This window comes from Microtus oregoni, unplaced genomic scaffold (genome assembly GCF_018167655.1).
Source record: "Microtus oregoni isolate MIOR12 unplaced genomic scaffold, Mior012 000050F_ref0000143, whole genome shotgun sequence".
NCBI classification, from domain to species: domain Eukaryota; kingdom Metazoa; phylum Chordata; class Mammalia; order Rodentia; family Cricetidae; genus Microtus; species Microtus oregoni.
This window is the reverse complement of record NW_024543256.1, coordinates 10,048,835-10,060,640: the sequence shown is the minus strand read 5'-3', so window position 1 is coordinate 10,060,640 and position 11,806 is coordinate 10,048,835. Positions and strand designations below refer to the sequence as shown.

Below are 11,806 nucleotides of genomic sequence, written 5' to 3'. Positions count from 1 at the left end.
GAACAACACACCAAGAAGAAGTTCCTAGGTGTCACTATCTTATCTCTTCAAATCTTTGTTGTGATTTTGTTCTAGCACGGTAATTTCCATGTAAATGAATTGGGACATCTGGGAGCTAAGGTACCCTGGGAGCTAAGGTGGAGTTTGTAAAGCTAACTCTAATGTATCTAAATGACCTGTTGCTTGTGTATTTGCCATGTATTTCCGGATCATTGTTTCTTTCATTATAAATGTTATTAAATTTGTTGCGCATTTCATGTTTCTGTAAATAGTCTGCTTTACTGTCACTTGCATACTGTCCTTTCTCCTTCTAACCCTTCCATCTTTCCTGGGCGTCCTTGTCTCACACTCATGGTTTTTGTTTGGCACAGGGCTCCTCTGAGAATAAACAGGGCCATTTATGTGACCATGTGTTTGGAACTGTTCACTGGGCTCACTTGTGGGTACATAGTTAAAGACAATGACTACTTTTCCTCTAGAATCCATCAGTAGCTGATAGTTTGGCAGAGAGGGATAGGTCCCGATTCTGTGACTGAGCAAGAGGTCCGGTCTTGTGTAGGCCCAGTGGAGGCAATCTCAGTTGCTAAAAGATTGTGATAATTGTGGCATACTCAGAAGATACTATCAATGTTGCTAGTTATGTTAAATCCCTTCAAAGTTCACTGGAGGCAGACCATATTACAAGAATGAGGACCTCCAAGGAAGAACTGTTGTAGAGACTGAAGTCCTAGTCTCAATCTTCGGCTGTATGGTTCTGCTTCTGGAGACGATAGAGCTTCCTCTGTTGAACATACTCTCTAGCCCTGTTAAAACTGAGTACTGATGTTCTATGTGCCTAAAGTACTAATCAAGTATTTGATGCAGATATCAATATTCTGTTATTAGCAATACAAATTTATTCAAAATTAAAAACAACATAATTGGTAGGATATATTAAAAGACACATAAAAGCCTGTGAAGAAAAATGATTCCCATATATGTTACTGCCATACAACAAAAATCCTTGGTATAAAAAGAGGTAAGAGTAAGGAAATTATTAGCTTTGTATTTTTATTAAAAACAGTCATATTCAGAAAATCTATAAAATATATTCAACCACTTAAAGTACAAAAGTAGCCACAAACACTGAGATAATTTAGAAAAGGAAAATAAAGATTAATATTTTAAGAAAAAATAATGTCCTTCATCTGTCTAGTCCTAATAGAACCGGGCAGGCCTTTGGTTTCTCTTTCCCTTACAGGACAGGTGGCCCCAGGTGGCATGTAGGAAGAGAAACTGCGGGCCTGCCCAGCTCCGTTAGGACCAGGCGGGTGAAGGACACCTACATGAGTGCCTGGGGCTGCCTGCCCTGGGCCGGGAAGAGAAACTGCAGTTGACCATAAATATATGGTGGGATATGGGAGAGCCAGAGAGCCAGAATGGTTCATGTACTGTGGAGAGAGGCAGATCTGAAGAGGGAAAGATGGTGAAGAATGGGCTGATGTGGGAAGCTTGCTTGTTACTTGTGGCCACGGTGACATCCAGGCTTGGGCTGCTGCCAAGGGCCATATCTGTGTCTGTGGCCCTGTAGCAGCTGAGATTTGTATTGATGTCTGTGGCACCTGTTGCTACAAAGGTCATGCATGAGGATGCTCAGGATCTGGGCCGACATCTGAGGTCATGCTGGTATCTGAGGGTCATGCCGCTATGGGGCCATCCTGATCTAGGTGGCTTGCACTGCCTCCCAGGGCCATGGAGACATCCAGTGAGGACCATGCTGGGTCCGTGGCTACACCACAGCAAGGGTGTGTGTTGATGTCTGTGGCTCCTATTACCACCAAAGGCCATGCAAATGCCTAAAGTCTACTGGTATCCAAGCATCATGCTGCTACCTGAGGCCATGGTGATGTCAGCACCCAGGCTGCTCCCGAGAGTCATGTCTGGGTCTGTGGTGGGGTTTGTGTTGATGTTCATGGCCCATGTTGCTCCCGTGTTGCTACCAAAGGCCACATGGATGCCTGGGTTCTAGGTCATGTGGGAGTCTAAGGGACATGCCACTGCCAGGACCATGCCTGTTCTACCACTCAGGGTCATGGTGTCATCTGGGTCCTGGTTGTGGCTGAGGGGCCATGTCTGGGTCTGTGGCTCCACGATCTGTGTTAATGTTCATGGCTCCTGTTACCATTGAAGATCATGTCCCTCTCTGGGGTCTGGCCACCTAGGGCTATGTTGAAGTCTGGTGATCATACTACTGCTGGGCTCATGTCAATCTGAGAGGTCCATGCTGCCACCCAGGGTCCATGGTGACATCTGGGCCCAAGCTGCTGCTGATAGCCTTGTCTGGGTTCTTGGTTGTACGATAGCTGGGGTCTGCATTGATGTCCATTTCCCGTGTGAAGATAGGGGCACATGCGAACCTTGTGTTGAAGTACAAAGACCATGAGGAGTTGGCTCTACCCTCACTGGCCCAGTGAGAGCCAGGCCCCCATTACCCAAGAGCTGTTCCCATCCCTCACCACAGGCATGTGGTGCCCCTAGCCTGAAGGCGGTGGTCCCTTAGGCCGGGACCGACTATCTTGGCTACCACCCAGGCCCACCTCCAGGGCTTTGAATGGGCATTCCTGAACACATACCCCATAATATGACCTGCTGGTATACATGAAGAGACTGGTCCCACGAACCACATCTGCAGGATCCCCATGAGGTGGGATAACAGCAGGCTATCTGGGAGGAATTTTGGTGAGGGTTCAGTATTGATGGTGTACCAGAGGCCAGAGATCTTGAACCAGACCAACAACACATTATGTAATGAAAATTTGCAAGCAAAGCTGTTTGGACAAAAGGGAATACTGCATGACACAGCTCTCAATGACACTGAGACAAATGAAAAGGTGATGGAGAGGCAGGAAAGATGAAAGAGCAAAGTGGGTTTTGTTGTTAGCTTTTCTGTTTGTTTATATTTGTTTGTTTTTAATTAATATTCTTATTTGGATCATTTATTATTTATTTTTAAGTTTCCCTTTGTGGGGGAATTCTACAAGGGTGAAAAACAGATATGGAGGGACTGGGAAATGAATGAAAATGGGGTACATGATGTGAAAGCCCCTAAGGAGCAATAAAAAGCTATTCTAAAAAAAAGAAAAGGACCATTTGTGTATGTGTGTAGGTGTGCACACATGTGCATCTTTATTTGGGTGCCTTTCGTTGTCTAAAGCTTTAAAAATATGTACTGCACACTGGGTAATTTAAATCTATGGAAATTCATTTTCTCATAATCTGAAGGACACAAATCCCAAGCTAAAGTGTTAAAAATACTTTGTAAGATTTTCTTTTTAAATGTTTTAATTACCATAAAGCTTTATGGTCTCCTTACAGCAATTTCAAACATGGGGGTTTAGTAGACACTCCTCTCCCTCCTTCTCACTCCCCCACCATCTTGGACCTTTCTACCCCTAGCAATCTCATTTTTGTTTTCACGTCACAAGTGCTCTATCATGACCCACCTCTTCCTTAATACCCTTTTTCCCTTTCATGGACCCATTTCCAGTTTGATGGTACACACACACGCGCGCACGAACAACGCACACACACACACACACACACACACACACACACACAGAGGAACATCAAACGCGACAACCTACATATGAAAGAGAACCTATAGCATCAATCTCTTCAAGTGTGTCTTGTTTCACTTAACATATGATCTCCAGTTGCATTCATTTCAGTATAAATATGAGACTCTTAACTATACAATTATGTTCTATATCTGTGGCTTGGGATAATCTGACTTCTTCCTTTCATTTTTAACCCCTTTATATCTTTCTCTTGACTTATTCTTCTAGCTAAGACTTCAAGAAATATATTGAATTAAGAGTAGAGAGAGCAGGCACCCTGTATTCTTTCAAATTTTAGAGGAAATGCTCTCTTTTGCCCCATTTAATATAATGTTGGCTAAAGGTTTAGCATAAATAGCCTTTATTGTTTTGATTTGTTTTGCCTATTCCAACTTATTTTAGAACATTTTTGTGACTTTAAGCCATTCAGTGTACAGTATTTTACTAGAACAGTTTTAGTAGACTAATACATTACTATAGAACTATAAGACTACACATACACATGTACAAATTATCTTTTTTTCTGAAAATAGCACTCTTTACTTTTCATTTCTGAATTAATATTGTAATATACTCCCATCTTTGCGTCCTCTTTTAAACATCTAGTAGTTCACTAACTCTGATCTGTGTTGGACATATCCTCTCATTATGGAGGCATTCACCAGAGTGTGGTTGTCCTACCAGAAGTCACACTGTTAAAAAACTGATCATCTCTCCCCGACAAGCCATCAACTGTCCATAGTTCCTTAGTTAGGAGTGGGAGCTCATGAACCTTTTCATCGGAATGCATTCAATCCTATTGGTTGAGAAAATTTGCTTCTGTGTTCATCTGGGACACTGGCTTGTAGCTTTCTTTTTCTGTTATGTCTTTATCCAGATTTGATGTCGGTATAATAACTGGCTTCACAGAGTTTGTTTTGCTGTGTTCCTTCCATTTCTATTTTGTAGAATAGCTTAAGGAGTGTTGTTAGTAGACCTTCCTTTAACGTTTGATAGAATTCAACAGTCAGTCTTTCAAGTTCTGGGATTTGCTTTGTGGAGGGACTTTTAATTACTGTCTCAATTTTGTTGCTTTTTGTGTGTCTTTTTAATTTGGTTATATCACCAGGTTTTAATTTCAACAGGACATAGGAGTTTAGAAATTTATTCATTGTTTTGAGGTTTTTCATCTTTTTAGGCTAAAACTCGTCAAAGTTTCCCATAGTCTGGACTTCATTGAGTTCTGTTTTAACAACTCCTGTCTCATCTCTGATTTTATTTACTTGAGTTTTCCCTCTCTTTTATTAGTTTGGCTAAGATGTTGTGAGTATTGTTAATCTTGAAGATCCAACTCTTTGGCTGTATGCATTGCTGTTTTAGTTTCTATTTCATTAGTTTTTGCCTTAATTTTATTATTTCTAGCCATTTTAAGGTTTTTTTTTTTTTGGACAGTATCCCACTATGTAGCTCCAGCTGGCCTGGAACATGCTGTGTTTACCAGTCTGGCCTCAAACTCACAGAGATCTTCCTGCTCAGTGGTCTGGAAGTGAAGCAGTTATGATAAGGATTCCAGGAGCCCACACCTCCAATGCCCCGGAAGAGTTGACAACCAGAGCACAGAGTGGATTCTACCCAAGCTGGGTGCAAACAAAAGCAGGCAGTCTTGGCATCACCCTTTCCCCTCATTCAACAGACACTCATGTACTTTAGGTGAAGTCTACAAAAGTTTAGGATACCTTTGTGGTTTCCAGTATGGGCACAGACCTCTAATCTATGCAAGAAGATAATTCACTGGGGATGGACTTGTGGAAGAGTTGGAGACGAGAATTCAAAGGGGAATTCTCCGTGTGGCTTGGAAATATACAGCGGGAACCTGAACATAGAAAACTGGGGGTTCTGGAACTTGCTGCTAGGGAAACCAACACCCTCCTAGCCTCTTTGCAGAGCAGAGATGATCTACCTTCTATCCCTCAGCCTGCCTTGGTACTCTCACAGCTTGTCCCCTTCGATTAGGTCCCTAAAGCTATCCATAGTAATAGTCATTAATTTTCAGTTGCTAGCAAAAAGCCTTTCTACAGTTAAAAATGATGGTAACTGTAGGATAGAACAGAACAGAACTGGTTCCAGAAGGGAAAAAGATTGTTGACATAAAATTGCTATGCTCTAACAACTGAACTTGTTTCTTTTTTATTTTATTTATTTATTATGTATTCAATGTTCTGCCTGCATGTATGCCTACAGGCCATTCCAGATGGTTGTGAGCTACCAAGTGGTTGCTGGGAATTGAACTCAGGACCTTTGGAAGAGCCAGCAAAGCTCTTAACCACTGAGCCATCTCTCCAGCCCCCTGGACTTGTTTCTTAAGATTCACTTAACTTATTCTAGAAACACAGATTGTGTACAGGGAGATTCACTATTTTAAAAATTTTTTTTCCAGGGAAAAATTCAAGCAAACTAGAATGTTCTAAAAATAGTTTGAGCAGCCACAGAGGTGGCTGGGATGCTAAGAGCGCCGACTGCTGTTCCCGAGGTCCTGAGTTCGAGAACAGCTCACTCTATGTAAATATTCGAAAAAAAATAAAAAAGTAAATAAAAATAGTTTGTGGCAATCAGAATAAATATATTTTATCCAGCACAGGTGGACATAATGTTTTGTTTATGTTTGTTTGTTTGTTACTGTGTCAGTTTCAAACGTTTAGTTCAAAAATAAAGTTTCTTGCTTTTCAAAATTGAGGTATGAACATGTGTTGTTTTGAGAAACGGTCTCATCCTGTGGCCCAAACTGACTTGAAATTCACTATGTAGTCTACAGTGATCCCAACACTGGTCCCAATTCATGTTGAATTTCCTAGTTCAGTGTCCCTAGTGCCAGGATTTCAAGACTGAGGCACCAGTTGTGGCTGATACTCATTAATATTTAAAAAGAAAATAAAGAGAAATTAATAGAAAGGATCTATTCAGATGTAAAGAAGGGAGAAAGCAGATTGCCAGATTGTGGGTGTGGTAAAAGGTGCAGACTCTCCCTGGAAACAGGGAAGAGAGAAGTCCAACCTCCAGACGGTGATGCCACTTGTGGGTCCTCAGATTGGCGAGGATCTGGATGAGTGATGGCTGAGGCGTGACTTGCATGCTCACAGAGGGAAGCTGGGCGGAGCCTCTTGTCGAACTGGCCTCCTGAGCTGGGGAGCGAGCTTGGCTGTGACGCGGGGCCCTCACGTGACCCGGGGCTGCAGAAAGATGCAGCCTTGGGTGCAGTCGTCACTCGCGTCTGGACACCAGCTCCGTGCTTCCCTGCGCATGGCGGGCTGGCATAGGGCCCTGGGCGAGCGGAGCAGGTAAGGGGCCCGCATGCAGCTGCCCTGAGGGTGACAGCCTCCGGGTGCAATGAAGCGCAAGGGAGGACCGTGCAGCGGCACCGCGGCTTTCTGCACCGCAAAGAGAACCGTGGCTGAGCCCATGAAGGGGCGCCCCTGGGCGGTCGGGTGGGCCTGTGGAGGAGAGCACTGAACCTAGCCCTAGAGAGTGAAGAAGGAGACTGGCTGATGGTGGCTGAGGGAGGCGGGGTAAAGGGGATGGGCAGTGGGGATGCAGGCGGAGAGGTGCAGAGTGCGGAACTGAGTTCCACACTGAGTCGCTCCCATCCCTCCCTGTCTGCAGGTCTGCTAGCCGAGAATCGCTGAGGAGCATCTGGCAGCGACAATTGAGAACAGGTCTACGCGGCAAGGGATAGGCCCAGGTCGGTTCAGGGGCTGCGTGTGTGTGTCTGGGTGGGGAGGAGGGGCTAGAGGAGCGTGCGGGAAGCCCAGTCTGGAATGTCAGATACCCCATCTATTCCTTCCCACCTTCCATCCCATCTCTCCCATTATACGTCCCATCTCCCTCACCACCTACCACCCCCATCCACTAACTTCATCCTCCATTTTGATGCCTGCAAAAACCTTGGAGATAGATCTACAGGGAAAATGGTGGATTGTGGAGAGGGAGGGGATGGGACTGGGGGCCCCCTAGAGGGCGTGTTGGGCCTTTCAGGTAGGAAAATAAAATTGAAAAACAAAGTAAACATATGGACATTCAAGATAGTGAATGTTGAAAACGGGCCTCTGTCCTCGGTGCTGAACCTTTGAACAATTCCCTTGTCTTCCAGGAGAAATGGAATCCAAAGAGGAACAAGGAGGAAAAAATCTCAACATGGAAAATGACCATCAGAGCAAGGAGGAAAAGGAAGAAAAGCCGCAGGGTGCTAAGAAAAGGGTGCAGCCTGTGGTCCTGCCTCTTGAAGCTGAATACTCTGCGCCTCGAGGAAATCGCAGGCGCTTCCGCATTAGGCAGCCCATTGTGCACTATAGATGGGACCTGATGCACAGGGTCGGAGAGCCCCAGGCAAGGATGAGAGAGGAGAACAGGGAAAGGTTTGGGGAGGATGTGAGACAGCTCATGGAGAAGTTGAGGGAAAGGCAGCTGAGCCATACTCAGCGGGCAGTTAGCACTGACCCCCCGCACCATGACCATCATGATGAGTTTTGCCTTATGCCCTGAATCCTGGTTTTCTCTGAAGATAATACGGGGACCCCTGCTTCAAAAACTTAATGTTTGTGATGTACGGTTGTAAAATTTTTGATGTTACTTGTTCCTCATGGGTCTCCGCGTACTGCCAGCTTCTAATTGAAACTTGTGTTTTTGATTCAGTCTTAATTTTTTTGTTGTTAGCAGAATTTATCTAATGCATGGAAAGAATCTCAGTATATATTGTGGAGCTAATAAAGCAGATTTAAAAAGCAATCTTAGTATTTATTATTTAAAGGCTACTTATATATGCCAAACTCAAAGGGAAAGTGGTGGAATTAAATTGTAAAAAGGTTTAATACTGGGACTCATTTCTGTGAAAGTGAGGCAGAAAAACAGGAGACATTTTAGTACCCTGGGGCCCCCATTTGTTTTTGGTTATACCCAGCTTTCCGTGGTCTAACAATACACTTTGCTACCTATTCCTTTCTCCTGTGTGCATACACATAACCCTCTCCAAAGAATGAAGCAAACAATGGCAGAACCCCTTCAGCCCCTCACCTGCGGCGTGCTACACACACTCCCATCTCTCAACAAATAATAGTGTGTTACACCCAGGTAACAATCACACTTAGATTGTTTCTATTCAAGTGAATTCTCAAGGTATCTGGGTGTGGAGAACAGAAGGGCTGCTCCTTCTGTCTTAGACTGGTTTGGGATATATGCACTTTAAGGCAAAACTATATCCTGCAGTAACCTTTTAAGGATAATTCCTTATATAGCATTGTATGCCTATGAATGACTGGGCATGCATATTAAAATCGGATGCACGGTGACAAGGGACATATGTATTACGGAAAATGAATGTATGACTTGATCTGTCAACCAAAGTAAGAGAATCACCTAAACTATGTCTCATAGTAACCTTCTCTTAAATCCCATGAAAGGAAGCCTTGAACTATAATGGGGACCTTGAGTGTTTTCACTCATGTGGCTTACTGTCAATGCTGACAATGTATCCCTCTGTAACCTACACTATTGCTTTGCTTTGATCAAAATTCACCTTGCTTCTTTAGCAATTTTGGGAGCTCCCCCCCCCAATTATTTGTTTAAGAGACCTGGGACCTGTAAACACTTTGCCCAGATCCTGACCAGTAACAAAAAAAAATGATCTTATACTTTTCACGCATGTTATTAAGTACCCAGTATGAACAACTCAAAGGGAGAAAGGATTTATTTTGGTTCCTGGTTGCAAATAGTTTCCCCTATTATTGTGGGGAGGATGTTGTGCAGCAGAGTAGCTCACACCACTGTGGCCTGGAGTGGGGGAAAGGGAATGAGAGTGAACACCACTGTTTCTGCCTTCATTCCATCCCTGACCCCAGCTAATGGGATTGTTCTGCCCTCCTTATGGGCAAGTCTTTTTTGTTGTTTTGCTCACCTTCATAGAAACAGATGTTTATGTTAGTAATTCTCTGGGCACTTCTCAATCCAATCAATTTGTTGTGAGAAATACAGGCTGATAAAGCCTGGGTGGTTTATTTTTCTCTGTACTTGAGGGAAGAAATACAATACTTTAAATCACGTTATAAAAAAAGCAAGGCCACTTAATATTCATTAGCAAAAACTAAGGCTTGTAGCCACACAGAGAAGCCAAAGAATATTTTTTACAAATCGAGAATGACATTATTTTCACGCAAGTGAAGCAAGGCCACAGGGTATGGTTTACCTAGTTTTCAGCCCTCCTCACCTACTAGACAAGAGCCCTACCTGCAAATTCTTCCTTTTAGGTACCAAGAGCAGGTGGCAGTAGTCCTGCATACTTCCTATTTTCTGATCAAGGATGCAGTCTCTGCTGATCATGCTATGATTTCTGCCTGGTTAGGAGCAGGCATGTTCAAAAGGACAAAAATAATGATTGAGTCTGGAGCTCTTTTTTTGTCTGAGTACAGTTCCTAGCGACAGAAGTAACTCTGAATGTATAACTTCCTTTACTAGAAGAGATTGTTTGCAATTTCTAAAATGACTGGACTTATTTATAAATGACTAAATGTTCTTGACAGTATGCTAATCTATTAGTGGTACAAAAATCACTTGGTGTATATTAAATTATGAGTTTATACATGAATGTAAGGTCCCATCCTAGGTTCACTAAATAGGAGTCTAGAACTTTCATTTTTGACTAACATCATCTTTGGTGATTTTGCTGCTCATTAATGTCTAAAAAGTTACTGATATATATATATATATATATATATATATATATATATATATATATATATATGCTTATTATCCCCATTCTTAAAGGGGAACTATAGTTAACTTCAAATGCTTTTCAGTGGATTATACAGTGGTTAAAAATAATATTCTTATTACAAAATCCTTTGTTTTTCCTACAAGCCTACCTTTCTTAGCCATCATTGCTCCAGCAATATCTGAATAGATGTTGACACAATCTTTCCATTGTAAATCTGTATTTGTGAAAATACTGCCTTAGTTAGCATTTCTACTGCTGTAATAGGACACCATGACCAAACATAACTTGGGGGTGACAGATTTTATTTCATCTTATAATTTATAAGTCCACTCCTGGGGGAAGTCAGAGCAGGAACTCAGGGCAGAAACCTGGAGACAGAATCAGATGCAGAGGCCATGGATGAGAACTGCTTACCGGCTTTTTCCCTATGGTTTACTCATATGGTTCTTTTATATACTCCAGTCAGGTGTATATAACTGGAGTATATATACTGAGGTGGAACTTTCCACAATGAGCAGTAAAATGCTAGGCCCGGTCTATATCTTGATTACAACTTTGTAAAAGATCTTGAGGCAGAGGACTCAGATGAATCACCCTGGACTCATGACTTCAGATCTTTGGTATCATAAAGTCAGATTGTTTTACATGCTATGTTTGAAATTAGACACAGAATAAGAAATAAAACATTATGGTTTTCTTTTTATGAATGTGTGTGGGAGTTGTGCATGTCTATGTGTGTGTACAGGTGTGTGAAGATGTATGTATGCCTGCCTGTGGAAAGCAGAGGACAACTTTAAGTGTTGTTCTTCATATAATGTTCACTTCTTCATTTCTAATTTTACTTATTTTATGTGAATGGGTGTTTTGCCTGCAGATATATCTATGTGTTCACTATGGCTGTACCTGGTATCTGAGGAGGCTGGAAGAGGGCATTGGGTCCCTTGGAACTGGAATTATAGACAGTTGGAAGTTGCTTGTGGGTGCTGGGAATTGAGCTCGAGTCATCCAGAAGAGCAGTCAGTATTCTTAACTTTTTTTTTTTTTTTTTAGGACAGGATCTCTCTGATGTGGGATGTCCCTTCATATGCTGTGAATATGTTTTAGTTAGTTAATTGGTTAGTAAAGAAGCTGCTTTGACCTATAACAGAGCAAAATATAGCTAGGGAGAAAAATCCAAAATGAATACGGGGAGAAAAAAGGCAGAGCCGACGGAGATGCCAGCAGCCTCAGGAGATTGATCTCTACCTTCCCAGGGCTAGGTTTATAAGCACTTGACGTCATGTCAAACTTCCATATTTTATAAAACGTTGGCTCTGAGGATAAAATGCAGGTCCCCATTACTGCAAGGCAATCTCTCCAGCCAAAAGAGAATGTTGTTTATTAAAATAAAATAAAACAGCTAAAAATATTTTTGCATATTAAAATTAACAGTGTACAATCTGTATTCAAATTCTCAGTAGTCTCATAAAAT

The 11,806-nt window shown here is 42.4% G+C and overlaps 1 protein-coding gene across 1 annotated transcript; it reads left to right on the top strand.

Moving 5' to 3' along the window:
- Nucleotides 1-7,719: 7,719 nt before the first annotated feature.
- Nucleotides 7,720-8,354, top strand: LOC121437193 (protein BEX2-like). Its single transcript, XM_041637045.1, has one exon. It carries the CDS (start codon nucleotides 7,725-7,727, stop codon nucleotides 8,109-8,111), a length of 387 nt encoding a protein of 128 aa, XP_041492979.1. The 5' UTR covers nucleotides 7,720-7,724; the 3' UTR covers nucleotides 8,112-8,354.
- The last annotated feature ends 3,452 nt before the right edge of the window (nucleotides 8,355-11,806 follow it).